The sequence below is a fragment of the Perognathus longimembris genome, chromosome 1 (genome assembly GCF_023159225.1).
Source record: "Perognathus longimembris pacificus isolate PPM17 chromosome 1, ASM2315922v1, whole genome shotgun sequence".
In the NCBI taxonomy this organism is placed as follows: Eukaryota; Metazoa; Chordata; class Mammalia; order Rodentia; family Heteromyidae; genus Perognathus; species Perognathus longimembris.
Genome location: NC_063161.1, coordinates 7,692,607 through 7,720,446, shown reverse-complemented (window position 1 = coordinate 7,720,446; position 27,840 = coordinate 7,692,607). Strand labels below are relative to the sequence as shown.

General features: G+C 58.7%; 2 protein-coding genes across 2 annotated transcripts; both read left to right on the top strand.

Annotated features, from left to right (window-relative positions):
• Nucleotides 1–410: 410 nt before the first annotated feature.
• On the top strand, nt 411–5,215 carry Nol12 (nucleolar protein 12). Its single transcript, XM_048355753.1, has 6 exons — nt 411–545; nt 2,238–2,343; nt 2,556–2,604; nt 2,930–3,072; nt 4,512–4,603; nt 4,841–5,215. The coding sequence occupies exons 1-6, from the start codon at nt 463–465 to the stop codon at nt 5,004–5,006; spliced, it is 639 nt and encodes a 212-aa protein (XP_048211710.1). The 5' UTR covers nt 411–462; the 3' UTR covers nt 5,007–5,215.
• Nucleotides 5,216–11,694: 6,479 nt separating this feature from the next.
• LOC125347241 (TRIO and F-actin-binding protein-like) lies at nt 11,695–27,044 on the top strand. Its single transcript, XM_048340365.1, is given in 7 exon segments — nt 11,695–11,808; nt 19,119–19,258; nt 20,643–20,841; nt 21,444–21,600; nt 24,681–26,173; nt 26,176–26,775; nt 26,778–27,044. Coding segments are annotated over 7 exon segments (2,970 nt in total).
• The last annotated feature ends 796 nt before the right edge of the window (nt 27,045–27,840 follow it).

Sequence of the window (27,840 nt, the reverse complement as noted above, 5' to 3'; positions counted from 1 at the left end):
AAAACTCTGAACTGCGTTGTGGTTTAAAGTGGTAAAGTGTTAGGGCAGCGCCCAGGCCCTGAGTTCAAGCCCCACGACAGAAAAAAAAAAAAAGGGCAGGGGGAATAGAAGAAAGCAATTAGTTCAGCACCACATAGGTGTTGGTGGAGCACCAGCTTTAAATCAGGAAGTTCAGCTCTGCTGATCACCTACAAATAGACATCAGACTGCCAGGCAGTGTTGTAAATTATAGCACTCGGGCGCTTCTTTATCGCTGAAAGCAATTTGGGAAGCGGGCAGAGGTGCGGGTCGTTCAGAAGATGAATACCAAGGGTTCCACTTGTGGGGGCGGCCCCTTTAAAAGGCGAGGCCTATCAGGCGGAACCACAGAGCGACGGCCCTAGAAGCGCTCGGAAGGCCACAGGCGCTACACCGGAAGTTCCTTAGAAGCGGGGAAGCCGCGCCGCCAGAAGCCTTGCTGCTATGGGCCGTAACAAAAAGAAGAAGCGAGATGGCAATGACCGGCGGCCCAAACTTGTGCTCAGCTTTGACGAAGAAAAACGGCGGTAAGTGGCAAGAGCTAACCCGATTCCCCTCGCGCTGCTCGGCTAGGCCCTTTCAGGTTCGGGCGCACGCTCCCGCCCAGGGCTCTTCCGGCCCCGCCCCTTGGCGCCGCCAACGCGTTCCACCCATATGTGGGCGTGGCCAGCCATCCATTCCCCGCCCCTGGGCGTGGTCAGACCTCCGAGCCACACCTTTCTAGCAGCCTGGCTGGCGTTCGGAGAGCCTTGGCCCCGATCAGCCCCGATTTGCCCTGCGCTGCAGGCCGCCAGCCGTCGTCGTCCGCGAAGGATGACCGCAAAAAATGGTTTTGTTCCTTCCCTTCACTCACTTGACGCCCACTGGACTCCTGCGTGTGCCCTGCCCCATGCCAGGAAGCTGAAGTGCAGCCTCAGCGACCCGCCCCACAAACGGTCCAAGGCAGCGGGGTGCAGGACTGTGAAAGGCCCGGGTACTGAGCACCAAAACAAAACCCAAACAGAAGCCTGGCGCTGGTGGCTCACGCCTGTCATCCTGGCTACTCAGGAGGCTGAGATCTGAGGACTGAGGTTCAGAGCCAGCCCGGGCAGAAAAGTCTGGGAGACTCTTCTCTCCAATTAACCATCAGAAAACAGGAAGTGGCCCTGTGGCTCGAAGTGGTAGAGTGCTAGCCTTAAGGGAAAGAGCTCAGGGATGGTGCCCAGACCCCGAGTTCAAGCCCAAGCCCCATGACCAACCAAAAACAAACAAACAAAAAGACTTCAGAGACAGTGCCCAGGCTCTTCAGTTCAAGCCCCAGGTCAGGCACTGGTGGCTCACACCTATAATTCTAGTTATGCAATATGTTGAGATCTGAAGATCTCAATTCCAAGCCAAGAGGCTTATCTAAGATTAGCAGCAAAAAGCCAGAGCTGGAGACATGGCTCATCTTCAGAGTTCCAGCATTGAGCAAACAAAACCAAGCTCGAGTGCAAGGCCCAGTACCAGTACAAAAGAAACAAAACCAAAGAGCTGGAGAGCACCGAGTGACCGAGGCAGCCTCTCCTCCATTTCCCTAAAGGTCCACCACCATGCAGTAGAAATGACGCTTGGGGAAGGACCGGCCACAAAAGCTCATGCGTGTGAGGCGCTTTGCGGCGTGGTGAGCCGGTAGGCCGTGTCCTCCAGGCCGTGTCCTCCAGGCCATGTCTGCACCTGCTCGTGGTCTAACAGGGTCAGCCACCTGACAATTTGGTTCTCACAGGGAGTCCCTGTCATCAGATGATGCTTGGCTGTATTCTGTGACCTTTGGCAAATATTCTTATCTCTGTGCCTTGGGGTCCCTGTCTGTAAAATGGGGTACCACACAGATTGTGAGGGTTCAGCAGGATAACAGTATCTGGCTCATAGTGAGGGCAGTATTGGTGGTTTTCTCTTTGTAGAACCAGGTCCTTTTGCTGGAGGCTCAAGTGATAGATCACTAGCCTTGAGTGAAAGAGCTTAAGGAACAGTATCCAGGTCCTGAGTTAATGCCCAGTACTGACACACACACAATATATATATATATGAGATATGTTTTATATGGTATATAAATGTATATATTTATATAGCATATGTTATATATCACATATATGTCAGATATATATAGATATCTACATATCTATATATATCCTGCCCTTCTGTCCTTGTTCCCCTCTCCCACCTCTCCTGGCTCTCTCTGGCTGCCTTCCTTTCTATAGGGAGTTCCTGACTGGCTTCCACAAGCGGAAGGTGGAGCGGAAGAAGGCAGCCATTGAGGAAATAAAGCAGCGGCTGAAGCAGGAGCAGAAGAAGCTGCGGGAGGAGGTGTGTGTGTGGGGGGGGGGGCTTGCAGCCTTGGATGGCCCTGGAGGGCACCTGCAGGGGCAGCCCAGCAGGGGTGTGGGGATGCGGCTGAGGAGCACTTTGTCCAGGCAGAGTCTCTGGGGCTGACGTTGCTCTCTGCGCTGTGCTTTCCCATACTCCGAAAGGGGCTAACGCCCTGCCCGACTCACTGTCTCCTCCCCATTTGGCTCCAGCGACACCAGGAATACTTGAAGATGCTGGCAGAGAGAGAGGAGGCGCTGGGTAAGCCCCTCCTTGGCCTGGGTTTCTGTGTCCCCGGGTGAGGACCGCCCCCCTTCACTGCAGGGGGTTGGGTGGTGATCTGTGGCCCAGGGTGGGTAGGGCCCAGAAGACCCACTGGAGGGCGGGGCAGCATGCGCTCCGGGTGCCACTTGCTTTGTGTGACGTGGGAATGGGCTGGGGGCACCAGGGGACAGGTGGCTCATTTGCCCCATCACCTCCAGGTTAGGCTCTGGGCCAGGGCTTTGTGGATGCCCGGGGCTGAGGGCAAAGCTGGAGCCCGGGGGCTGTTTCTGGGGCTGAGGTCTGGCCTGTGTCCGCCCTGCAGAGGAGGCCGACGAGCTGGAGCAGCTGGTGACCGCGAAGACGGAGTCGGTGCAGTACGACCACCCCAACCACACGGTGACCGTCACCACCATCAGCGACCTGGACCTCTCTGGGGCCCGGCTCCTCGGGCTGCCCCTTCCTGAGGTGGGTCCCCACCACAGCCCTGGGCAAGAAGGCACGGACAGACTGGCCCACCTCCCTGGCGGCACCGGCCAGTGGGCGGGTGTCCCCGCCTGGGGGCGGCATCGCTGAGGATGTGGGGCTGAGGCTCAGGAATGCCGGGGCGCCCGGCCCAGCCCTAGTAATGCTCCCCCCCACAGGGTGAGCCGCAACAACGCCGTCCCTTTGTGTCCGCTCGAGGCAGTGGGCAGCCTGGGGCTTGTGGGTCATCGCCATAGGAGAATGTAGTTGAAAATAACAGACGGCCTCCAGCAAGTACTTCGTGCAGATAGCCAAGCAGATACTTCAGAAAATAACTGCTGGGGCTGGGAATGTGGCCTAGTGGTAGAGTGCTCGCCTCCAACACATGAGGCCCTGGGTTCGATTCCTCAGCACCACATATATAGAAAATGGCCAGAAGTGGCGCTGTGGCTCAAGTGGCAGAGTGCTAGCCTTGAGCAAGAAGAAGCCAGGGACAGTGCTCAGGCCCTGAGTTCAAGGCTCAGAGCTGGCAAAAACAAAACAAACCAAAAATATCTGCTTCCAGTGGAGTCTGTCTGTCTGGCTTTTATAAGAATTTATATATACGTACATTCCTGTCCACAGCGTGGGTTTCAGGCCGTCTTAGGATTCCAGAATCTATGCACTCAAGTCCCTTTTCTATAAGGGACTTTAAATCATCTTTAGGTTACTCATAAAAGCTGCTACAATGAAAATGCCATGCAAATAACTTGCACTGGATTGTTGAGAGACTAATCACAGGAATGGACTTCTACGTGCTCGGTGCGGACAGTTTGCCTCGATCTTCTCACTTTGTGCAGCCGGTTCAGCGATTACCCAGAGGGGAGGACAGGCACATTCATGCAGTTACGGTATTAAATAATTTAATTTAAGGCCTAGAGGCTGAAGCAGGAGGGCAGAGCGAGTTCATAGTGAGACCTCGTTCCCTAACAGCTTCCTCCGCTGCATTGCAGTGTCCTATGTCCTTTTATTGTTTTGCTGGTATTGGGGCTTGAACTCAGGGCCTCGGCCCTGTCACTGAGCTTTTGTACTCAAGGCTAGCACGCTGCCACTTGTGAGCCACAGCTGCACTTCCGGCATTTTGGGGGTAGTTAACTGGAGATAAGAGTCTCACAGGCTTACCTGCCTGCGCTGGCATTGAACTTCGGTCTTCAGATCTCAGTCTCCCGAACAACCAAGGTCACGGGTGTGAGCTGCTGGCACTCAGCTAACAGTTCTGTTGGTGTATGTGTGACTGTCTGCCATCCCCGGCGAGGGGGAGGCATGGGGTGTTCTGAAGCGGGGCTCCCGGACCGCGCTCTTCACTCAGGGCCTTCACCGAGCCCCCCCCCCCCCCAGGTCCCTGGGGTGGCAGGCCAGGCCCCATCTGTGCTTGGTAACATGCTTGTTCTGTGCTGCTCTAGCAAGGGGCCGGGGCCGAGGAGGAGGCGGCGTCCACGGAGAAGTCAACCAGAGCCTTACCCAGGAAATCCAAAGACCCCCTGCTGTCTCAGCGGTGAGCCTGCCCCGCGCCCCCTGGGGTCTCCCCCGGCATGGCCGCCCCCTCGGGGCGGCGTGGGCAGATTAGGCCAGCAGGCTCTGTGGAGTCAGACGGGCTTTGGTGCTCCCGGTATCGGAGAACCGTCCCCGGATGGTCACTCTTACCCCCACCCCCCCCCCCAGCCTCCCACTGCTGGCCTGTACCAAGGGGTAAACTGAGGCCTGGCCTCCCTGGGCTCTCTCTCTCCCACAGGATCTCCTCCCTCACGGCCTCGCTGCACGCGCACAGCCGGAAGAAGGGCAAGAGGAAAGCCCCGCGCCGCGCCCAGGCCCCCGGCGCCAAGCCGCCCAGCGCCACCCGCACCAGCAAGACCCAGCGCCGCCGCCTGACGGGCCGCGCCCGGCACAGCGGGGAGTGAGCCCCGGCCTAGGCCTCGGCTCCACGCGGGGCGACCCCGAGGCTGAGCGTGGGCAGCCGGCCCTGTGCGGCTGGGGCCACCTCGTTCCCGGGGACCTGCTGGGATGGATCATAGGCGGGTGCCCCACGGGCCAGCTGTCCGTGCATTCTAAAGAAAGTTCCTTTTGGAGGAGTGTGGCCTTATTGGAGCTGGTCCCTTGAGGCCGGCCGTCGTCGGGGGGGGGGGGGGGGGGGGGCTCTTGCTTCACGTTCCTTCCAGAGAGCTCTTCAGCTGTGGTTGGGGAGCCCTTGCTCGTCCCGGCGTGGGAGTCGGGGCGGGAGTGCAGGACTTGGGGGCCGTGGCCTGCTCGGGGGTGCCGTGGGGGGCCCCAGACCTCGTTTGCGGAGAGAGGAGCCGTGTGCTCGGACCCCAGCGAAGATCACGGGCTGCCTTGAGAGACGCCAGGGCCCAGGGTGTGTGCAGGCGCGGGGGCCGCAGGAGCGACCGCAGGGCGGAGGACAGGGCGGTGAGCCCCGGGTGCGGTGAGCAGGCCGTGGGGCTGAGGCAGGCCCCGCCCCGCCCCGCCATGAGGACCCGCCGTGCGGACTGAGGCCGCGTGGCAGGGAGGGCAGAGCTCACGGCTGGCAGCCACGCGCCCTTGGCGGGCTTCGGCCCTCCCTGCACTGAGGTGTGGGCGGCTTGTTCTGCTTCACCGTACGGGGCAAGTGGTGGCACCTGCCCTGGCCTTGCAGGGGTTTCTGACCCTCAGTGAGCAGGCGCCAGCCCGGGGAGGAGCCCTGGGGAGGCCCCGTCGGCCTCTCCACGCACGGAAGGGGGCTCGGCCCACGCGGCAGGACATCTCTGTCCAGTCCCTCCTCCAGGGACAGCTCTTCACAATCCACCCTGTGTGCACCACCAGCCTCTCCGCCAACCAGGGAAGTTGAGTCACAGCGTGTGGGGCCGATCTGTAGAGGGGGAGCTGGAGCCGGAACCGCGGGAGGAACCCGTCTCCACGCCCCACGCTCGACTCCTCCCGGGGCCCAGAGCTGACCCGCTAAGGCCTTCGTGAGGAAGAGGAAGCCCGCGGTGAAAGCTGGCTCAGGCAGCAGGGGCCGCAGAGATGGGAGGTGAGCAGCCCGGAGCTGGGAAGGCTGCAGGGCCGGGATGGCAGGCTTAGCTTTTACTTCTGTGCCATCAACCAACGTGTGAGGAGAGGGGAGTTGTCTCCTCAAACGTCTGATAGTTGGGACAGAGCAGGCGCAGAGGGGAGTCCCGGATGGATCTGAGCCCGTCCTGTGCACGCATGCCAAGCCTGCGCTTGAGGTCAAGCTGTGCTTTGTTTCCCACTTTACTACTTTCTGGTTTTGGTCTGAGACCAGGACTCAAATTCAGTCTCTGTCACTTTTGCTCCTTAGCTGGCCCTCCACTACCTCAGCCACACACACACCCTTTCAATTGCTAAATAAAACCTCCAGAAATTTCTCACCTAACAAATTCTTTTCTTTCTTTCTTTTTTCCCCAGTCCTGGGGCTTGGACTCAGGGCCTGAGCACTGTCCCTGGCTTCCTTTTGCTCAAGGCTAGGACTCTGCCACTTGAGCCACAGCGCCACTTCTGGCCTTTTCTGTGTATGTGGTGCTGAGGAATCGAACCCAGGGCTTCCTGCATGCAAGGCGAGCACTCTACCACTAGGCCACCTTCCCAGCCCCTAACTTAAATTCTTTCCTGTGACAATGTCAAAAACTCTGGGCATCGGTGCCTATGAAAACCACATGGCACCCAAGTCCAGGAGCTTGTGAACCCTGAGGTGGGGTCACAGTCACTGAAAACCTCCCGGGGTTTCTGGCTACGCAGGAGGCAGAGGCGGGAGGATTCCTCCTCCGCCTCACCACTCCCTGCCTCGGCTGCAGTGCCCTCTGGGTCAGCACGGCACCTCCTCAGGGTGGCCACGCCGCGGGTCCCACCCCAGCTCACAGCTCGGACACAGGGTTAAGCCCCGCAGACTGGCTCAGGGAGCCCAAGGCAGTCAGGGCCAACACCCAGCAGAAAACAGGGCTGGCGTGTGACTCACTGTATTGCCCCAGCCTAGCAAGCTTGGGGTCCTAAGTTCAAACACCAGTGCTGCCAAAAGAAAAAGGAGTGCCATAAGCTAAGAAATTGCTATTTGACTTAGTGGCAATTACCCAAGCTCTGAGATTTCCTGCAAACGGCCTGGTTCCTGGCCACTTGGGAGCAGCGCGGAAGTCACCTGACGGCCCTATTGGGAGACCTGGCCCTGCAGCCAGCCCTGCTCCACCTGCGGGCCTGGAGCTCCACCTGCACGCCCAGCACATTCTCCCATGGGCCACCACGATGCCCAGGTCCTGAGTCCTCTGAAGCATCCGTCACCAAGGGAGCCTGGATTGTACATGGGGTCACTGGGTGGCGTTGGGCACCTTGCCTAAGCCTGAGTTCCCTGGGTGAGACGGGAACGAGGCGGCACCCTTTCCTGCGCCCTGTATGAGCTGGGCACGGGCGTGCCACGTGTGGAGAGGAGGGTGTGTGCCCACTCTCCCCTCGAGCCTCGCCACGCGCCGTGCTGCGAAGCCCTCCTTCCGAGTGTCTTTCCTTCCAGGTAAAGAGATGGGGCTCGCACCCGCCGTCGGCTGGGCTCACGAGGGACCACTGGGCCGCTCGGAAGCCACACACGGGCCCCTTAGTCTCCTCTCCCGTTCTCCCCAGCCCTACACCTGCCAGCCTCTGCTTCCCAGACCGGTGGGCTCATTGCCTCCAGGCCTTCGCTCCTCAGGAAGGCCCTCGGTGAACTCCTTGCGTGAGGAGCTGTGTCCTCCACTTGGCACCCCCCCCCCCCTTCTCTGCTTGGCTTTCCCCGCAGCACCTGTCACCAGCCATCAGACTCTGCTTCACATAGCGCTTGCCTGGGATCTGTGTTTGTCCACAAAAGCAACAGAATCCGTCTTCTGTTCACGGCTGCGCCTCAGCACACAGGACTGACAAAGGAGCCCCATAAATAATAAATTACTGGTAGCACCCCCCCCGAGTTGGCCCTAAGGTTTGACTGAATGGCTGAGGGCAGAGGGCACTCAGTCCTCCGAGCTCCTACTCCAACCCAGGCTCAGAAAGGTCAAGTAACGTTCTCTCTCTCTGTGTGTGCTGGTGTTAGGTTTGAACTCAAGGCCTGAGTGCTGTCCTTCAGTTGTTTTCCTCAAGGCTGTGCTCTACCACTTGAGCCACACCTTTCCTTCCTACTTTTGTGTGTGTGTGTGTGTGTGTGTGTGTGTGCTGGTTAATTGGATATAGGAGTCTCACAGACTTTCCTGCCCACACTTGACTTCAAACTGCCGTCCTCAGATCTCAGCCTCCGGAGGAGCTGGGATTACAGGTGTGAGCCACTAGCACCCAGCATCAAGTAACTTTCTAAAGATCACCTAGCCATATAGCGACAGGCATCTTGCTTAGAGTAGGAAGTCTCTGGAAGCTCCAGGTGCTAGTGGTCCACGCCTGTAATTCTAGCTACTCAGGAGGCTGAGATCTGAGGATCACGGTTCAACGTCAACCCTGGCAGGAAAATCCATGACAGTCCTATCTCCTATTACCCAGCAAAAAGCCAGAAGTAGAGATATGACTCAAATGACAGAGCACCAGCCTTGAATGACAAAGCTCAAGCACAGGGCCCAGACCCTTAGTTCAAGCTCCAGTAAGGGGGGTGGGGGTGGGAAGGGAGCTGTGGTTTAGCCAGTTCCAGCTGGGACCAGGACGACCCATCAAGGAGTTTCCCCCCCCCCCCCCCCCCCCCCCCCCCCCGTCAGTGGGTCCCTCACTTTGGAAGGACCCGTATTTTTATTTAGATGTCCTCTCCTCCCCGCCCCTCACAGGTCTAGCATAGACCAGGCACAGGGCAATGAGTGAAATAGCAAACGGCCACTCTGCTGGCCCGTGGAGTCGAGACCTAAACAGGGATTTACCCTAGGACCAGGATGGAGCGATGGACGGGCTGCCCGGGCTGAACGTGCGGCGAGTCCCGCGCTCCCAGGCATCTGGGTCCCGCCCGCCTCTGCCACGCCCCCTGCCTCCCGGCGGGTCCAATCACACTCGCGGCATGTAAATGAAGCGCTTCCCGCGAGCCAATAGGAGCGCGCCAGGGCGGGTCCCACCCACCTCACCCACCTCACCCACCTCTCAGGCAACGTTTTGATTCATTGTTAAAATAAAGAGGCCGTGACCCGGGCACCGGCTCCACGGCGGCCGCGGTGCGTGGAAACCCGAGCGGAGGTCGGTGCGGGGCGGCTGCAAAGAGCGAGTGGCTGGGGGGGGGGGGGCGAAGGGGGAGGGGGCTGAGGGAGGGGCGGAAGCCGGGGTGGGGGGAGGACCTGGCTGATTGGCTGAGTGAAGAGGACCGGGGCGGGGGGTCCCTTCGCTGGCTGGGTGGGGCAGGGGAATCCGATGAAGGCTTTTTGTTGTTGGTGTTGTCATTCTGGCCACCTCTGAAGTGCATCTGAGAGAAGGTGTCTGCTAATGGTCTGGGTGGGGGGGGGGGCAGCGAAGGGAACGGGAGCAGCCAGGGGTATGGGGAGCAGAACTCCCACAGCCCCCCAGGACGATAAGCCACGGCAATGATCCTTTATGCGGCCGGGGAGGCCGCTAACCGAACACCACCGGCAGGTGGATGACCAGATGACCACCCAGGGCGATCTGCTGCTGGACTACAGGGGGAGGGTGCGCCCCTGGTCCCCAGCATGTCCTTTCTGAGGCCCCCCCTGGAGAGGGGCCTTCCTCCCGCTGCCCCAGGAGAGACCCTGAAATTCCTCAGTTCTCAGCTGAGATTGGCAACCAAGACTTGGTCCCCTGGGAGCTGAGAAGAACCCTCAGTAGGTATGGGGTGACCCAGGGGAGCTGTTAGAGGATGTTGGGTCCCTCCCCTGCCCCCCCCACTCTCCTCCTGGGGCTCCCTCTGGATGCAGGGTGGGGGGCATCTTTCCCTTTGTTGCTTTTCTTCTAGCTGTGGATCTGGGAGCCTTCAGAGGGAGAATCTCCCGCCACACACACCCCTACACCCCCCTCCCCCCCCTTCAGGTCAACACTGGAGGGGTTGGTTCTTTTTGACTAAGCTGTGTCACAAATTCTCTAAGACCGACTTTGCCTTCAACTCTGAAAATATCTGAGCAGCCCTCTGCCTCACTCCCAAGGGACCTACAAGGGCCACAGTGGGGTCCACTGTCCCTCACTTTCATCAGAGAGATCCTGAGCCCCCACCCCAATCTGGGATTTGAACCCAGCTCAGCCACTAAGACCTTGAGGGCCAGAGGACCTCTCTGTCTGAAAGTGGCTACAGGAACAGAGTAGCTACAAGTTTTAAAAGCTACAAACTAGTATCACCCAGGGAACTGATTTGAATGGTGCACCCAGGTCTTATCCCCTGGAGATTCTGAGTGGGTGAATCAGGAGAGGGAACTGAAGATCTGAGAGTCTCAGAGACTTTCCTGCCTCGGCTGGCTTTGAACTGTGATCCTCAGATCCCAGCCTCCTGAGTAGCTGGGATTACAGGTGTGAGTCACTGTTGCCTGGTGTGCATTGCCTTGGTTTGTGGTTTTTTGGTTTTTGCTTTGCTGGTTTTCTGGTGCCAGTCCTGGGGCTGGAACTCAGTGGCTGAGCACTTTCCGAGAGTCTCTCTCTCTCTCGGTCTAAGACAGGGACTTGGAACCTGATGCTTTTGCTCATTGGCTAGCACTCTACCAACTGAGCCATTCTTCCATCCCCCTTTCATTTTCTCTCTCCTTCCCTTCCTCCCTTCCTCCCTTCCTTCCTTTCTTCTTCCCTTCCTCCCTTCCTCCCTTCCTCCCTCCCTTCCTCCCTTCCTCCCTCCCTCCCTCCCTCCCTCCCTCCCTCCCTTCCTTCCTTCCTTCCTTCCTTCCTTCCTTCCTTCCTTCCTTCCTTCCTTCCTCCTCCTCCTCCTTCTTTCGCATCCTCTTCCTCCTCCTCCTTGTTTCTTCTTCTATTCCTGCTCCTCTTCCTCCTCCTCCTTCTTTTCTGAGGGCTAGTACGGTACCATTCTCACCACAGCTCTGCTTCTGGCTTTTGGGAAGTCTCATGGACTTTCCTGCCTAGGCTAGAACCATCATCTTCACATATCAGCCTCCTGAGTAGTTGGGATTCCAGGCGTGAGTCACCAGTGACTGGCTGTTTGTTTTTAAAAAGGTGAGTCTCGCTGTATTGCCCCGATTGGTCTCCAGCCCTTGCCCTGTAGCGATTCTCCCATCCCAGCTCCTGAATGACTGGGATTATGGGAATGCACCTTCAAGTCCGGTTGGATTCTTTTTTCCAGTGCTGGGAATGGAACACAGGGCCTTGTGACTGCTAGACAAGCTCTCTACCACCGAGCTACGGCTCCAGCCCTATAAAATCTGCCTTTTAAGGACTATCTCAGGGGAGTATAATTCAGCGTCTTGGAATACCATTCCAAAGAACACTTCAATAAGAACTAGAACTCACACACAAAATCAGCAGGCCCAGCTGCTTAGTGGGTGCTAGTGTTTGTTGAGCGAATAAACAAACGACTGGTAGATAGCCAGATATTCCTGATCTTTGTTTGGCCTGCAGAAACTAGGGCTGGGGACCATGTAGGTGGCCTGCCAGTCCTTTGGTCCATCTCCCTATTGTTCTAGAGAGTCAGTCACCAGATGGCAAGAGCTGCCCCGGGCTGGCTTACCCACCATGGAGCAGGTGGCTGGGAACGCCGCAGGTGAACGCTTTGGGACCACCATGGCTGTGCAGAGCGTCTGTGAAGACTCCTTCCGCCCCGAGGAGGCCTGTGGAGCCGGATCCCAGGTGAGCCGGCTTCGTGTCTGGTGGTTTCACATGGGGGCTGGGGGGATGGGCTGGGCCTGGCTGGGCCCGGAATTTACAGTCAAACGCAGATGCTTGCTTTCTCCTGCCCTGCTCTTCAGTTTCTCTTATCTTTATTTCTAAAAGGAATTAAAAGCCAAGTATCAGTGGTACACACTCGTAATCTTAGCTCCTTGGGAGACTGCAGCCTGGAGGATCGTGCTTTGAGGCCAACCCCGGCAGAAAAGTTTGCTGGACTCTACCTCTCAACAAGCAGCAAAAAGCAAAGAATAGTGACAACAATAATCTATTTAAATGTTTTTTTCAATACTAGGATCAAATTAGGGTGCCTCCTACAAGCTAGGCAAGTGTTCTACCACTCGGGCCATGCCTCCAAGCCTTCAAATTTCCTGACAACAAAGTGGGTTGGTTGGACCACATTAATGTTTCTTAGTCTTCAGTCATTTCCTTCTGGCTCTTGTGATTTTTTTTTTTTGCCAGTCCTGGGGCTTGGACTCAGGGCCTGAGCACTGTCCCTGGCTTCTTTGTGCTCAAGGCTAGCACTCTGCCACTTGAGCCACAGCGCCACTTCTGGCCATTTTCTGTATATGTGGTGCTGGGGAATCGAACCCAGGGCCTCATGTATACGAGGCAAGCACTCTTGCCACTAGGCCATATCCCCAGCCCTCTTGTGATTATTTTTTTTTTCTCCAAACTATAGCCTCCTCTCTAGCCTATGACTTCATTGGTATCTACGTGGCAGCTCGTTAGTTTGGGGACGGATATTGGAGGTCGAACTCTGAGTCTTACACATGCTAAGCTTGCGTTCTACTATTAAGCCATATCCCAGACCCAAACCAGCACCCTTTCTCCACTCATCCCGAGACATAGCTATACCTCGCCACCCCAAAGAGAAAGTTAAGATTATGTCCCACTGGGCGCTGGTGCCTCACTTCTGGGGGAAGCTGAGATCTGAAGGCTGAGGTTCAAAGCCAGCTTGGGCAGGAAAGTCTGTGAGACTCTTATCTTTCATTAGAAAGAATCCAGAAGTGGAGGCGCGGCGCAAGAGCCAGCCTGTAGTGAAAAAGCTAAGGGACAGCACCCAGGTCCTGAGTTCAGGTCATAGGACCAGCATTTTTTGTTTTTGTTTTTGTTTTTGTTTTTTTTTTTGGCCAGTCCTGGGGCTTGGATTCAGGGCCTGAGCACTGTCCCTGGCTTCCTTTTGCTCAAGGCTAGCACTCTGCCACTTGAGCCACAGCGCCCCTCCTGGCCGTTTTCTGTATATGTGGTGCTGGGGAATCGAACCCAGGGCCTCATGTATATGAGGCAAGCTCTCTTGCCACTAGGCCATATCCCCAGCCCAGGACCAGCATTTTTAAAAGGGGGAGGGAGGGGGTCTCGAGCAGGTGTTAGGACAGAAAATGTCCACCAGCGCTCACTGGAGATTCTCTTCACTCCCTCACCCTGCGATCGATGTGGTCTTATGCCAAGCAGGTGTCATAAGGACACCCAGAGAGCCTGGCACCCGCAGGCATGCGTGGACCCGAGTCTCCAGAGGCTCCTCCAGCCTCAACCCCTCCCTGTGAGATCCCGGGCAGCCCGCGTCCCACGGGGGCTTCAGATCCAAGGTGGCTCCGGTCAGCGCTGGAGTCCGAGGGGCGGCCTGGATTCCCCCCGTTGCTGTGACGGTCTCTGGCCGAGCCGGGGGGCCAGAAGCCCGCTCCACCGCTCAGCCTGAGCCACCCAGAGCTCATTCCTCCCGTGTTCGCTTCCTTCCCGGATCCTTTCTGCCGGGAAGAGGGAAGCTTGCAGCTTCCTTTCCGCCGTCCAGGTCTCTCCATCAGCCATCCCTGCTTTGCCAGCAGATGCCTGAGAGCCCTGATACCCACATCCTATGCAAATGATCTGCTCCTCCCAATAGACGGGGAGAGGCCCGCCTGACCCAGGAAGATCCTGGATCCAGCCAGCTCTGACTTCCACCTTCCGGCCCACTGGCTCCCGGCTGAGACCTCCAGTCATCTCGATCGATCGCTCATGTTGAGCAGGTGCTTGGAATGTGCCAGGGAAATGGTGGCCCAGGCAGGTGGCCTTGTGGGCCTGGAAGTCTAGTCAGGAAAATGGAGACTAAGACATGATGCGTTCATCATTGCTGTGATCACGCCGTGAAGGCACAGCCAGGGTCGTGAGGGTAGATGATAGGCCACAAGCGGAAGGGTTCTCTGGTGACAGGGAGTGGCTTGGTGAGCACAGCTTGGGGCATTAGCCGGTGACATTGGGGAGAGGGAGGAAGGGAATTCCTGTATGTGCAAAGGCCCTGAGGCAGAAGGAAGGCCATTAGAGGATGGCAAAGACTGAGTGGGAAGAAGGGGCAGAGGAGCTCTGGGTATCCCCAATCAATGTAGCTTTGGAAGCTTGCCGGAAGCTTTGAGTTTTACCTTTCCTGAGAGTCCTGGGGACCCATTAAGGATTTTCTGTGAAGGCGTGGCTGGCGTGAACCCATCTACAGTTTTCGATCACAGTGATTTCTGGGCAGAGAACATGTGCAGGGGGGAGGGACTGAAGCCAGGTGAAGAAAAGGCACAGGAATGATGATCTGAGGATTGTAGTTCAAAGCCAGCCTGGGCAGACAAATCCAAGAGCCTCTTTTTACTTTTTGTGGTGTTGGTCCTGGGGCTTGAACTCAGAGGCAGGACACTGTCCCTGATCTTCTTTTGCTCAAGGCTAGTGCTCTACCACTTGAGCCACAGCTCTACTTCGGGCCTTTTGGGTAGTTTAGTGGAGATAAAAGTCTCAGACTTTCCTGCCAGGCTGGTGTGGAACTGTGATCCTTAGATCTCAGCCCCCTGTGTAGCTAAGACTATAGGCGTGAGCCACCAGTCTCTGGCTCATGAGACTCTTATCTCCAGTTAATCAGCAAAAAGCTGGAAGCGGAGCTATGGCTCAAGTAGCAGAGTACCAGCCTTAAGCAAAAAAAGCTAACGGACAGGCCCTGAGTTGAGACTCTAGTACCAGCTTGTGACACATGCACGCAGGTGCACGTGCACACACACACACACACACACACACACACACACACACACACACACACATGCATAGCCAGGCACTAGTGGCTCATCCCTATAGTCCTAACTACTCAGAAAGTTGAGATCTGAGGATCAGGGTTCAAAACCAGCTTGGGCAGGACAGTCTGGGCAATGTTTATCTCCAATGAACCACCCAAAAGCCACAAGTGGAGCCGTGGCTCAAGTGGTAAAGCACTAGCCTTGAGCAAAAATAAGTTCAGCATGCAGGCGTTGGGTTCAAACCTCAGGACTGGCACACACACACACACACACACACACACACTCACACACACACTCACAAAAGGTGCAAATATTAATTTGTGTCCGAGATGATGGGGTCACACTGGAGGTCTCATAGGCTAGAAGAACCTACGGGATTGGGGGGAACGGGGGAAAGCCCAGGGCCAGCTTCTCCGCACATAGGTGAGGTGCTTGGAGCTGGAGGTAGGCTTGGAGTTGCTCTGGGCCTAAGGAGGGAAAGACAGGAAATGGTGCAGATGAGGACGGGAACGACAGCTCCGAGGCCCGCAGTGAGCTCTGCGGGAGACAGGCTAGAGGAGGCTGGGGCACTGAAGACAGGGCGCTTATCCGTGGGGGAGCCTGTGGGTACCCCGAGTCCAGGCACCCCGTGCAAGGCAAGCACCCCACCACCGAGCTCCATCCCACTCCATCCGCACGCGGAGCTACAGGGCAAGCAGACCCTCCCATCTGTCCCCCTGAACCCCATTCCCCAGTGCTCAAGATGGGGCGTGGAAGGAGTGGGTGGAGTCTCCCTGTGGCTTTTCTAGAAGGAAGGGTGCTGCAGTATCAGGAAGGAGTCCCGCCTGATGTCGCCCACGTCTCTTTATAGCCGGGGTTACATGGAGAGCCCCTGTCTCAAGACAAATAACAACCACAACACACAGAAATGGTCCCGCACCAAGAAAATGTGCTGGGAGCCTCAGCCGCCCTGGGCAAGGTGGGCGGCATGGGGTGGGGGGTCAGCCCCAGGACCTGTGGGGGGCTGTATGGGAGGATCCTGCAGTATGTTAGAAACCACAAAGCTCCGTTCCGTTCTTTTCGATGTGTTTTCCCTTTATCTTTTTGCCAGTCCTGGGGTTTGAACTCGGGGTCTGGGGCGTTCTTCCTGAGCTTTTGTGCTCAAGGCTAGCCTTCTACCATTTGAGACATCACTCCAGGCTTTTTGCTGGTTGATTGGAGATAGAGTCTCATGGATTTTTCTGCCCTGGCTGGCTTTGAACCATGATCATCATATCTCAGCCTCCTAAGTAGCTAGGATTATAAGCTTCAGCCATTGGCACCCAGCTTATATATCTTTTTTGTTTATATTGGGTCTCACTAAGTAGGTAACCCAGGCTGGCCTCAACATTGCAGTTCTCCTGTTTCTGCCTTCTGAATTCTGGGATTACAGCTCAGATGTATACTACCACAACCAGTTATTTCTCCTCCTCCTTCCTCCCCCCCCTTTCTTCCTCCTCCTCTCCCTTCTTTTTAATTTATTATTGTTATAAAGATGATGTACAGCAGGGTTACAGTTCCATAAGGCTGGTAAGAGTACATTTCTTTTGGGTCAGTATCACCCCTTTTCTTTTTGTGGCCTGGGTGCTGTCCCTGAGCAACTTTGCTCCAGGCTAGTGCTCTACCACTTGAGCCACAGCTCCATTTCCAACTTGTTGGTTGTTAATTAGAGATAAGATTGTCACAGACCTTTTTGCTCAGGCTGGCTTCAAACCATAATCCTCAAATCTCAGCCTCCTGACTAGCTAGGGTTACAGGCGTGAGCCATCAGTGTCAGGCTATTCCTAATTGCATTTAGCATTATTCTACTGATTTGACATTTATAAAACTCTAATGTTCTTCCATCATTTATTATATTTAAGATGGGCAGACAGATCACTGTTGTGAGCTTTTCACACTTTTACATTTTGTTTTAAATAATTGTGTATGGTGTGTGTGTGTGTGTGTGTGTGTGTGTGTGTGTGTACTGGGGCTTGAACTCAGGACCTTGAGCTCTTGTTTAACTTTCTTGCTCAAGGCCGGCACTCTTATCACTTGAGCTACACTTTTACTTTCATCTGTGTACTCGTTAATTGCAGATAAGAGTCTCTCAGATTTGTCTGACCCTACTGGTTTTGAACCTCGATCCTCAGATCTCAGCCTCCTGAGAAGCTAGGATTACAGGCGTGAGCCCTTGGCACCCAGCTTTATTTCTGTTTTTTTTTGTTTGCCAAGCAGACACTCTGCCATCCGGGCCCCACCCCCTTCCAATATGAACTCCCTTAAGTCCCATGATGCCTCTGGGATGGTAGCTCTGGTCAACACCACTACTTCTTTTTTTTTTTTTTTTTGCCAGTCCTGGGCCTTGAACTCAGGGCCTGAGCACTGTCCCTGGCTTCTTCCCGCTCAAGGCTAGCACTCTACCACTTGAGCCACAGCGCCCCTTCTGGCCGTTTTCCTATATGTGGTACTGGGGAATTGAACCCAGGGCTTCATGTATACGAGGCAGGCTCTCTTGCCACTAGGCCATATTCCCAGCCCAACACTGCCACTTCTGTAGATGAAGTGACCTCGGCAGAGAGAAGGCCCTCGGTGTTGGTTACACCTCTGCCAAGACTGGGAGAGGAAGCCAGCGGGCAAGGCCTCCCACCTGGAAGCCTGGAGGCCCAGGAGGACCCAGGTCCATCTGAGGCCAGAAAGCAAATCAGAGCGAGGGACTGGCCGCTGGGCCTTGGCACACGAGGAGTGCGTGGAGGTGGGCTAGGGGCACACGCGAGGAGGAGGGGCCATGTCAGGCTGGGTGGGGGTCCCGCTTGGGCCGGCCGCTCTTCCCCGCCCCCCCCCCCTGCCCTGTGGCTCCCTCTCTCCCTCCATCTTGGTAGGGGACTGTCCCCTGGGTGGCCCGGGCGCCAGGCCGGGCTGTGGACTTGACACCTCGTGCTGCCCAGCCTCTGATCGGAATCTGGCCATGGGCAGAGGTGAAACCGAAGCCAGCCAGGCCTGGTGTGGCCTGGATGTGGCGGTGGGCACACAGACCCCTCCTGGGGCGGCCCGGGGCCCGGCCCGCAGTGGCGGTGGTCATGTTGGGGTCCTGGAGAGCCTGAACCCCCCCTGGGGCACGGAGGCTGCAGCCTGGGTCCCCGATGCTGGGCTCGTGGGTCCCCAGGGAGGCTCCCAGCCACCCAGCTCTCAGGTGAGCGGCCGGGATCGGATTCCTGGGTTTTATGTCCCGCATTGTTCTTGGCCGGGCCCTGGCTTATGAAACAGTAATGAGGGCCCCCGCTCCCGAAGCCGGCCCCTCTAGGGTTTCCTGCCGGGCTCCATCCGCCGTCAGGGCGCAGAGGCAGGGCCCGGGAGGGCAGCCGTGTGGGGGGCCGGAGCCCGAGCCCCCCGGGAACGAGGGTGCTGACAGCCGCCGGCCGCCGTGCCACCCAGCCCGCTGCCCAGGTAACCCGAGAGGAGGCGGGGCGCCGGGTGCCCAGGCCCCGCTCCCACCACAGGGGGGGGCCCGCTGCTGCGGGAGCAGTGGGGGGGGGCCTTCTGGAGGGGGGCCCCCCGCCGTTCCCCCTGGGTGAGCCCCGCTTGGCCTGCTCGCTGGGGCCTGGCTGCCGCGGGCAGGGGGAAAGGAACTGCGGGGCTACAGGTGGGCGCCCACGTGTGGGGACTCAGCCACCCAGCCCTGGAAGCCCGCCCTGCTGGCCTGGGCTGCGCCCCTCCGATTCGCTGCCCCCCCCTCTGTCCTCGCCAGGCCTGGCCCTCCCCCACCCTCGCCCTCCGGCTACAAAAGTCCCTTCGGGTCCCCTCTGCGCACTTCCTGTCCTCAGGTGCACGCACGGCACATTCACTTGAAAGTGAACTTACACGAACACGCGTGTTAGTGGACCTAAAGGGCCTGCATACCCGTGTGTGCGTGTGTGTGTGTGTGTGTGCGCACTCGGACACGCCAACCCCACGAGCACACAGGTGTCCAAGCACTGCGGCCTTGACACACACGATCACTTCCAGCTGGCTCAGGCGTGCACACACGCGTGTGTGCACACATGGGCCTGCACGCGCCAGGCACCGGTGCCCGCCGGGTGGTGGCCAGGGCGGCAGGCCGGGCAGTGGCACCCTCCCCACGCGGGGAGATCCCAGAGGGAGATGTCTGCCTGCCGACTCCCACCCTCCCCAGCTGGGAGGGGCTGGGGTGGGGGGAGCGGAGGGGAGCCCCACGTGGCTCTCAGCTGCCTCCTGTCTGCACCGCCGCCGGCCCAGGAGCCCAGGAGCCCTTCCGGTGAGGACCTGCCCTACTGCGACCTGCCCCGCTGCCCGCCGCCCCTTCCGGACCTCCCCGGGGCGGCAGCCTCCGCCGGCCAGCCCGCCGCGCACCCCGGCCTCAAGCAGGGGCCCCAGAGGTGGGTAAAGACCCCAGGCGCGGGGCCACGGCTCCCCCGGGAGAGGATGCCCTCCCCCGCCCCACCCACCCTCCTTCATGATGACAGCTGGGCTCTGCTCTAGGCTATGGGATTTCCTCCCACCCAGGCCTCAGCCGACCTGGGCTCCCCCTCTGGGGCCCGGGGACCTGGGGAGTCCAGGTCCCCAGCCCAGGTACCTGAGCACCCGGAAATCTGGGTTCCAGCTTCCAATCTGGTGGGACATCTTCTATGCCCCCATTACCTGGGGAGGGGGGGGAGGGAATGACACTGAGGGTGTCACTGAATGATAGAGGGTGTGTGTTAGGCCTCACTCCCCACAATGTAAAAATAGGAGAAAAGAGAGAGACAAGAGGGGCTGGGGATATAGCCTAGTGGCAAGAGTGCCTGCCTCGGATACACGAGGCCCTAGGTTCGATTCCCCAGCACCACATATACAGAAAACGGCCAGAAGCGGCGCTGTGGCTCAAGTGGCAGAGTGCTAGCCTTGAGCGGGAAGAAGCCAGGGACAGTGCTCAGGCCCTGAGTCCAAGGCCCAGGACTGGCCAAAAAAAAAAAAAAAGAGAGAGACAAGAAGGAAACGCATTAGTTAAGAACATGTGCGTCTCGTAGGAAAGGTATTATTTAAAAAAAAAAATCTACACTCTCAAATGTAATTTCAAAAAAAATCTGGGACAAATGAAACTGCAGGGCTTGTCGGGGCCTTTAGTTTCGAGGCCTGCATCGTGGGGTTGGGGCGAGGGTGGTAGAGGAGCCTGGAGTCTTTTCGGAGCTGGGACTCAGGGCCTGGGGCCTGGCCTTGAGCCCAAAGGCTCAGGACCACTTGAGCCCCAGCTCCACTTCTGGCTTCTCGGTGGCTCATTTGAGATAAGAGTCTGACGGACTTTGCCTGCCCAGGCCGGATTCCAACTGCGATGCTCAGATCTCAGCCTCCTGAGCTGCTCAGAGCACTAGTTTAGGGTTTTCATCCATTACCACCTTGTAGGTCAGTCTGGAGGTCCTGACAGCCCTGGGCCTAACGTGAGCTGGCCAACCTCTCCTTGGCGGGGCTTCCTCTCCCCTCCCCAGCTCCTGGCTTGGGAGGGGGGCAGGGTGGGGGGGAATCTGCTTTGCACACCCCTTCTTTTGATCCTCATCTCCCTCCACCCGGCTCTGCTCTTCCTGAGCTCCGTGGCCCTGGCCCGGCTGTGGACCTCCCTGAGCCCGTTTCCACAGCTATGACACGGGAAACTCTACACTCACTCGAGGAGGCCTGGTCCAAGGTCCGCCCGTGACGCGCATGCGTACCGGGGGGCTGGGCGTGCGTGTGGGTGGCGGGGTGGCTCCTTGATTCCTGGGGAAAGTCATGGGCCTGTCTCTCCCCCAGGGGCACGTCCCCAGCAGCAGGGGGCCCTGAGCAGGGCCCCCCGGCTGCCCCCAGCCGGTGCCGGGACCCCGAGGCAGCACCCCACTTGGAGGGCCCAGCCTGCACCCCCTGCAGCAGCTGTGACGAGGACCCCAACGCAGACAGCAGCTCCAGCTCCGACAGGGACACCCCTGATGAGACCAGCAACTCATCCTCGCTGGTGAGCTGGGGTCGGCGGTGGGGGGGGGCACACTCCAGATGAGGGCTGAGGCCCCCCCATCCTGCCCGGCTGTGGGGTGTCCCGGGCTGAGTCTGTGGGGAGAAGCAGCCCCCTGTCCACGCGGGGAGGGGTTTTGGGTGAGAAGAACTTGGATGAGCCACTAACAATCAGGCCAAGGAGGACTTGGCGGGGAGGGGTACCCAGTGCGTGGGTCCTGGGTCTCATCCGGGTCCCCCACTGTGGACTCCATGGCTGAGCCTGGCAGTCACTGTCCAAAGACAGAAGGAAACGGACGGGCGAGTGCAGCCCAGGAGTGAGGCAGCAGAAAAGCCCCGAGACCTTCCTCCCAAGGGGAGGTGACAGGGCTGGGGCTCAGCCCAGCCCCCCCCACCATGTGGAGGGACTCCCAGGACTACACCTCCTGAGCCAGAGTTTATAAAAGCCCTGCATGGGGGGGTGAGGTTCAGAGAGGGAAAGCAGTTTGCTTAAAGCCACACATCTGGGAAGGGATGGGGCTAGGATTTGAACCCGTGCCTCCTAACGACATGCCTTTGGTCCAGGTCTTGGCTCTCAACGTGCTTTCTCTGCTCGTCCCCTGGCAGGACTGGGACACTGTTGAGAGCGCGAGGGAGGTCCCCCGCCGGGACGAGCTGGCCGCGATGATCCCACGGAAGTCCCAGGAGGTGGCAAAGGCTGACCGTGCCCAAAGGGTCCCCAAGTCCCCAGTCAGAGGAGACACTGCAGGCCAGAGGAAGGAGGGTAAGTCCCCCGCCGGGCTGGTCCCTGGACCGCGGGTGTCCCAGGTATCGCCAGGTAGTTTCTCCCTGGCCATCTGGGACCCTGGGCAGGGGAATCTTAATAATAATAGTGTTCTCCTAACGATGGGGAGTCCAGGATGTGCTCTGATTGTGCCCAACTGCTGGGTTAGAATGACCAAGTTGTGAGAGACAGGAGCCGGTGGGACAGAAACGGAATGATTCCCATCAAGAAAAGGGATGCAACTTCAGGTATGGCTGCATCCAGGTGTTGGTTCTTTTTTTTTTTTTTTTTTTGCCAGTCCTGGGCCTTGGACTCAGGGCCTGAGCACTGTCCCTGGCTTCTTTTTGCTCAAGGCTAGCACTCTGCCACTTGAGCCACAGCGCCACTTCTGGCCATTTTCTGTATATGTGGTGCTGGGGAATTGAACCCAGGGCCTCATGTATACAAGGCAAGCACTCTTGCCACTAGGCCATATCCCCAGCCCCTGCATCCAGGTGTTGGAACACCACTCAGAACCTGGCTCCACCGCTAGCTAGTGCCATCCCCAGTGGAAAGGTGATGGCCACCAACCAGTGCCAGGCCACGTGCCCCTGTGCATCAGCTTGATCTTTACCAATCAGTGTCACTAGGGGTCTCCCTGGGACCCAGTGTGGGCCAAGAGGCCCATCTTGGTGGCCAGGGTCAGCCCCTTGTGCAAGGCTGGGGGGGTGGTGGGGATGGTGGGAAATCAAGGTGACTGTCCCAAGAGAAAGAGAAATGGCTGTTAGGCCAACCTCACAGGACTGGGGGCCATTCTCTATTAAGGAATATTAAGGAAGCTACAGGGACTGGGGGCATGGCTCAGCGGTACAGCACCTGCCTAGCAAGAGGGGGAGGGAGGGAGGGTGGGAGAAAGGGAACAGAGAAGGGGAGAGGGAGGGGGAGAGGGAGAGGAAGGGGGGGAGGTCTCCCAGAGCCAGGGAGGTGACATGATGCCAGGGAGAGCCAGAGAGCATGTTGGCTAGGAGCAGCTGGACAGTTTGAACACACTCCACGCGTTAGACCCAGCATTTCAGTGTGAATGGCATTGTAGTCAGGAGAGATTTTTTTTTTTTAAATCGGTCGTGGGGCTTGAACCTGGGACCTGGAAGCTGTCCTTGAGCTTTTTTGCTAAAGGCTGGTGCTCTACCACTTTGATCCACAGCTCCACTTCCAATTTTTCTGGTGGTTAATCAGACCTAAGAAAAGTCTTACTTTCTGCTCAGCCTGGCTTGAAATTGTAATCATCAGATCTGAGCCTCCTGAGTGGCTAGGATTACAGGCGTGAGCCGCCAGTGCCCTGTCCGTTTTGTTTTGTTTCGTCTTATAAGGAGATGCTTGTGGCAGACGTAAGCAGGGGCGTGACATGTCCACTCACTTTCATGACAAGGAATGGGGGTGATGGGGAGACAGAAGTGGGGGAGACAGAAGGGGAGAGAGTCAGACAGGGTTCAGGAAGGAAGGCAGGTACATGGATGAGACAAACCAGACACACAAAAAGCCATTAGCTGGGTGCCAGTGGCTCCCGCCTGTAATCCTAGCGACTCAGGAGGCTGAGATCTGAAGATCATGATTCAAATCCTTCCCAGCCAGACAAATCTGAGAGCTCATCTCCAAGTAACCAGTACCCAGGAGTGGAGCTGTGGTTCAAATGGTAGAGCACCGGCCTTGAGCGGGGAAACAAAACAACTGAGCAAGAGTTCAACACACACACACACACACACACACACACACACACACACACACGGAAGGCCAGCCATGTGCAAGCCACAGGGGGCTTTGAGTTCAAGCCCAGGTGCGGGGTGGGGGAACACAGGGAAGCCAAGCCATGAACAGCTGGCACCGTTGGGGAAGGACAGAACACGCCTCCCGCCTCTCTTCTGTAACCCTCCACTGCCACCCAGGTGAGGGAATTAGGGCCATGGCAGAGGGAAGTTCATAGAAGAGAGGCTAGGAAGGAGACTCAAGGGACTGACTGACTGACTGGGGACAGTGGGCGGCGGTGCCCTTGGCCTTGGGAAGAGGCTGTGTGGGGAGCCGCGGAAGCTGGAGGAAAGCCACGGTCTGGTGGGCTAGGCTGGGTTTTGTCCTAGGTGCCAGCTTCCTCTCTTTAAACACCCAGGGGGCGGGCCTTACTCTGTGACCCACTTCCTAGCTGTCCGCTCTCCCCACCTAGTGGCAGCTCCCTGAATTGCAGGCTGGTGCCAAGGCCCTGGAGGACGGGGCCTTGAAGTACTGTAGCAAGCAAGCTTCAGGAGCTAAAAGACTGGGTGCTAGAGTGATAAGTGGAGAAGGGGTTGCAGGAGGCCAGGGGTGGGGGTGGGGGTGGGGGAGACAGGGACCAAATCCTTCAAAGCCTTTCTCCGCTGGGCAATCCTGGATTTGATTTCAGCTAAGTTAGGGAATCTCTCAAGATGTACGTGTGTATATGTACGTGCGTGTGTGCACGCGTGTGCCGATACTGATGAGGCTTGAACTCCGGGCCTAGGCACTGTCCGTGGGCTTCTTCGCCCAAGGCTGGCTCTCTATGACTTGAGCCACAGCTCCACTTCCAACTTCTTTGCTGGTTCATCGGAGATAAGAGTCTGCCCGGGCTTGGGGTAGTTAAGATCTCAGTTCAGAGCCAATCGGGGTAGAAAGTTCCCAAGGACTCATATCTCCAGTTAACTAGCAAGAAAGTCACAGGTGGAGGTGTGGTAGAAAGCCAGCCTTGAGCGAAAAAGGCAAACAAGACTGTAAGGCCCTGAGTTCAAGCCCCACGACTGACAACCAAACAACAAAAAAAGAGTCTCATAGACTTTCCTGCCTGGGCTGGCTTGGAAACCATGATCCTCAGGTCTCGGCCTCCTGAGTTGCTGGAGTTACAGGTGCGAGCCTCCAACCCCCGGGGTCGTCTGGATTTCAGTTGGCTTCACATGGGCTTGGTTTCAAATTCCTGACCTGGCTGGAAAGGCCTAAGGCCTCTCAGAAGCGGGCATGGTAGTCTGCCTGGGTCTCCCATCTTGGGGACCGAGAGCCGTGGGGACCTCTCCCCTAACCTCTGACCTTCTGACTCTCTCCAGATTCCGGTGGTGATGGTGGCGGTGGCCAAAGCAGCGCGGGACAGCACTGGGCGAGACTCCGAGGAGAGAGTGGGTGCTTCTCCCTGGAACGGCACCGCGCGGGGGCTCCAGCCCGGGCCGCCCCCCTGCCTTCCTCTGCCCAGGCTGCTTCTACGCCCCAGGAAAACCCCCAGGCCTCCTCCCCACCTCAACTCTCCCAGAGGAACAACCCCAGGACCTCCGCCCCTCAGCAGAACGCCCCGAGAACGTCCTCTCCTTCGAGAATCTCCTCGCGAGATAGCCTCAGACCCTCATCCGCCCAGCGAAGCCAGGTCCAGCTTTCCTCCTCCCTCAGAGCCTCCTCAGACAGCCTCAGAAGCGATGCCTCGCGACGGGACGGCCCCCAAACCGCAGTGCCTGCTAGTCTTCCTCAACGGGACAGCCCCAGGGCAGCCTGTGCCCAGAGGGACACCCCCCGAGCCGCCTCTCCCAACAGAACCGCCCAGCGGGACAAGCCCAGGCTATCCTGTGCCCAGCAAGACAACTCGAAGATGTCCTGCGCCCAGCAGGGCAACCCGGGACCCTCCTCTCCCAATAGAACCACCCTGCAAAACACCCCCAGGACATCCTGCGCCCAGCGGAACAACCCCAGGCCCCCCTCACCCAACAGAACCACCCAGTGGGACAGCCCTAGACCCCCGTCTCCCCCCGGGAAGGCCCAGCGGGACAAACCCAGGACATCCTGCGCCCAGCGGAGCAACCCCAGACCCGCGTCTCCCAGCAGAGCCACCGCCCAGCGGGACAAGCCCAGAACATTCTGTGCCCAGCAAGACAGCCCCAAGATGTCCTGTGCCCAGCAGCGGGGCAACCCCAGGTCCCCCTCACCCCACAGAAGCGCCCAGCGGGGCAACCCTGGGCCCCCCTCGGCCAGTAGGCCTGCCCAGGGTGACCACGCCACCCAAGGAGAGAGCCGGAAGGCCTCCTGCAGCAGGTGGGAGCACCTCCGGAACGCCTGCACCCAGCGGGAGCACCCGCATCCCTCCTCGCCCCCGCACCGAGACAACCCCGGGGCCGGCTCTTCCCAAAGCTGCCCCCCAAAGGACAATCCCAGAGCGGCCTCCCCCCGCCGCCCCACCCCCCACGGCAGCCCCCAAAGCTCTTCCCCCCACCGCACCAACAAAGACATCCCCTGGGCCTCCTTCCCCCTCCGGCCGACCCAGAGCGACGGCGCCCGCACCGCCTCCCCCGCCCGCTCCAAGCCCAGCGAGGCGCCCTGGGCCACCATAGCCCTGCGGCCCACCACGCCAGCGGAGCGGCCCCAGGCCGCGGCCCCCACCCGGCCAGCGCCGCCGCCGCCCTCGGGCTCCCCCGCCCGCGCCGCCCCCGCCCCCGCCCCCCACCCCCCGGGCCACCCCGGCGCCTCGCCCCCGCACCCCGGCTGGCGTGGGGCGCCCCACCCCTCTTCCTGCGCCGTGTGCATCGGGCACCGGGACGCGCCCCGCGCCTCCTCGCCACCCCCCGATTTCTGCAGCACGACCCCTTCCCTTTCTTCCCGGAGCCCCGGGCCTCTGAGAGCGACTGTGCCCATCACGAGCCCCCCTACATGCCACCTGCCGTGTGCATCGGGCACCGCGACGCCCCCCGGGCCTCCTCGCCCCCTCGACACGCCCAGTTCGACCCCTTCCCCTTCCTGCCAGACGCGGCCGATGGGGAAAACGAGTCTCCCCAACCCCAGCACCAGCCGCCTCAGTTTCCCCCTGCCGTGTGTATCGGGTACCGGGACGCGCCCAGGGCCTCCTCCCCACCCCGCCAGTTCCCCGAGCCCTCCCTCTTCTTCCAGGATCTCCCCAGGGCCAGCACGGAGAGCCTGGCCCCGTCCACCGACTCCCTGCGCGAGCCCCCCCACTTCCCCGCTCCCGTGTGCATCGGGCACCGCGATGCGCCCTCCTTCTCCTCCCCGCCGCGCCAGGCCCCCGAGCCCGGCCTCCTCTTCCAGGACCCCCCGGGCGCCAGCATGGAGAGCCTGGCTCCCTCCACCGACTCTCTGCCGGGCTCCCTGCTGGGGCCCCCCCAAGTGTGCATCGGCTACCGAGACGCGCCCCGGGCCTCCTCGCCACCCCCGCCACCCCCCCCAGCGAGCCGGCGCTCCTGGCAGCCTCCTCCCCTCCACCCGGGGGCAGCGCGGGCTCCCGGGGCTCCGCGCCCCCCGGAGAGACCAGGCACAATTTGGAGAGGGAGGAGTATGCCATGCTGGCCGACCTGCCCCCGCCCCGGAGGCTCGCGCACAGGGAGCCGGGGCCCCCGACGCAGGGCAGCACCGGGGGCCGCGCCCGCAGCCCGGCCCGCACAGAGGTCGAACGACTGTTCGGGCAAGAGCGAAGGTGAGCCAGGACCTGGGGGCAGCCAGGCCCCGGGGGGACCCGGGGAAGGGGCCTCAGGCTGCTAGAAGGAAGGGCGCATGTACCGCTGTCCTGTGACTCGCCCCGGTGTGACCTTGGGCGACCTGCTTAATATGCTGTAGCCTACCTGAGCCTCAGTTTCCTCCTCTGTCAAATGGAAGGGCGCATGAGCACGTTTATTCAAAACAAGTCCAACTTCTCCTGACCCTTCGTTGGGCCCAGGGTGAGAGATTGGGTGGTGGTTCTTAGCTTCCCTCCTTGTGTGAGGGAGAGTCAGAGTGGCTGTGATTGTTTTTTTCTGTCTTAGCAAACAAACTCCCATGTCCCAAAGCAAAGATGTCCACTCAAGACGCCCAGCCAGAGTCGTGTATTTGGCGTTTTATGTATTTGGCGTTGATTTCACTTAATCAGGGTAGAACACTGGTCTACCACTGAGCTATGTCCAGAACCAATTTGTGTGTGTGTGTGCATGTGTGCGTGCCAATACCAGGGCTTGAACTCAGAGCCTTATGCTCTTGCTGGGTTTTTTGCCTCCAGGCTGGTGCTTTCCCACTTGAGCTGCAGCTCCACTTCCAGCTCTTTGCTGATGAACTGGAGATAAAAGTCTCATGGTCTATTTCTGCCTAGGCTGGCTTCAAACCATGATCCTCAGCTCTCAGCCTCCTGAGTAGCTAGGATGACAGGCGTGAGCCACAGTGCCTGGTGGCTTGGAACCACAGATTTGGAGTGAGAGAATTACAGACTTGAAGATGAAGCATTGCTTTCTCAGGGCCTGGAAATCC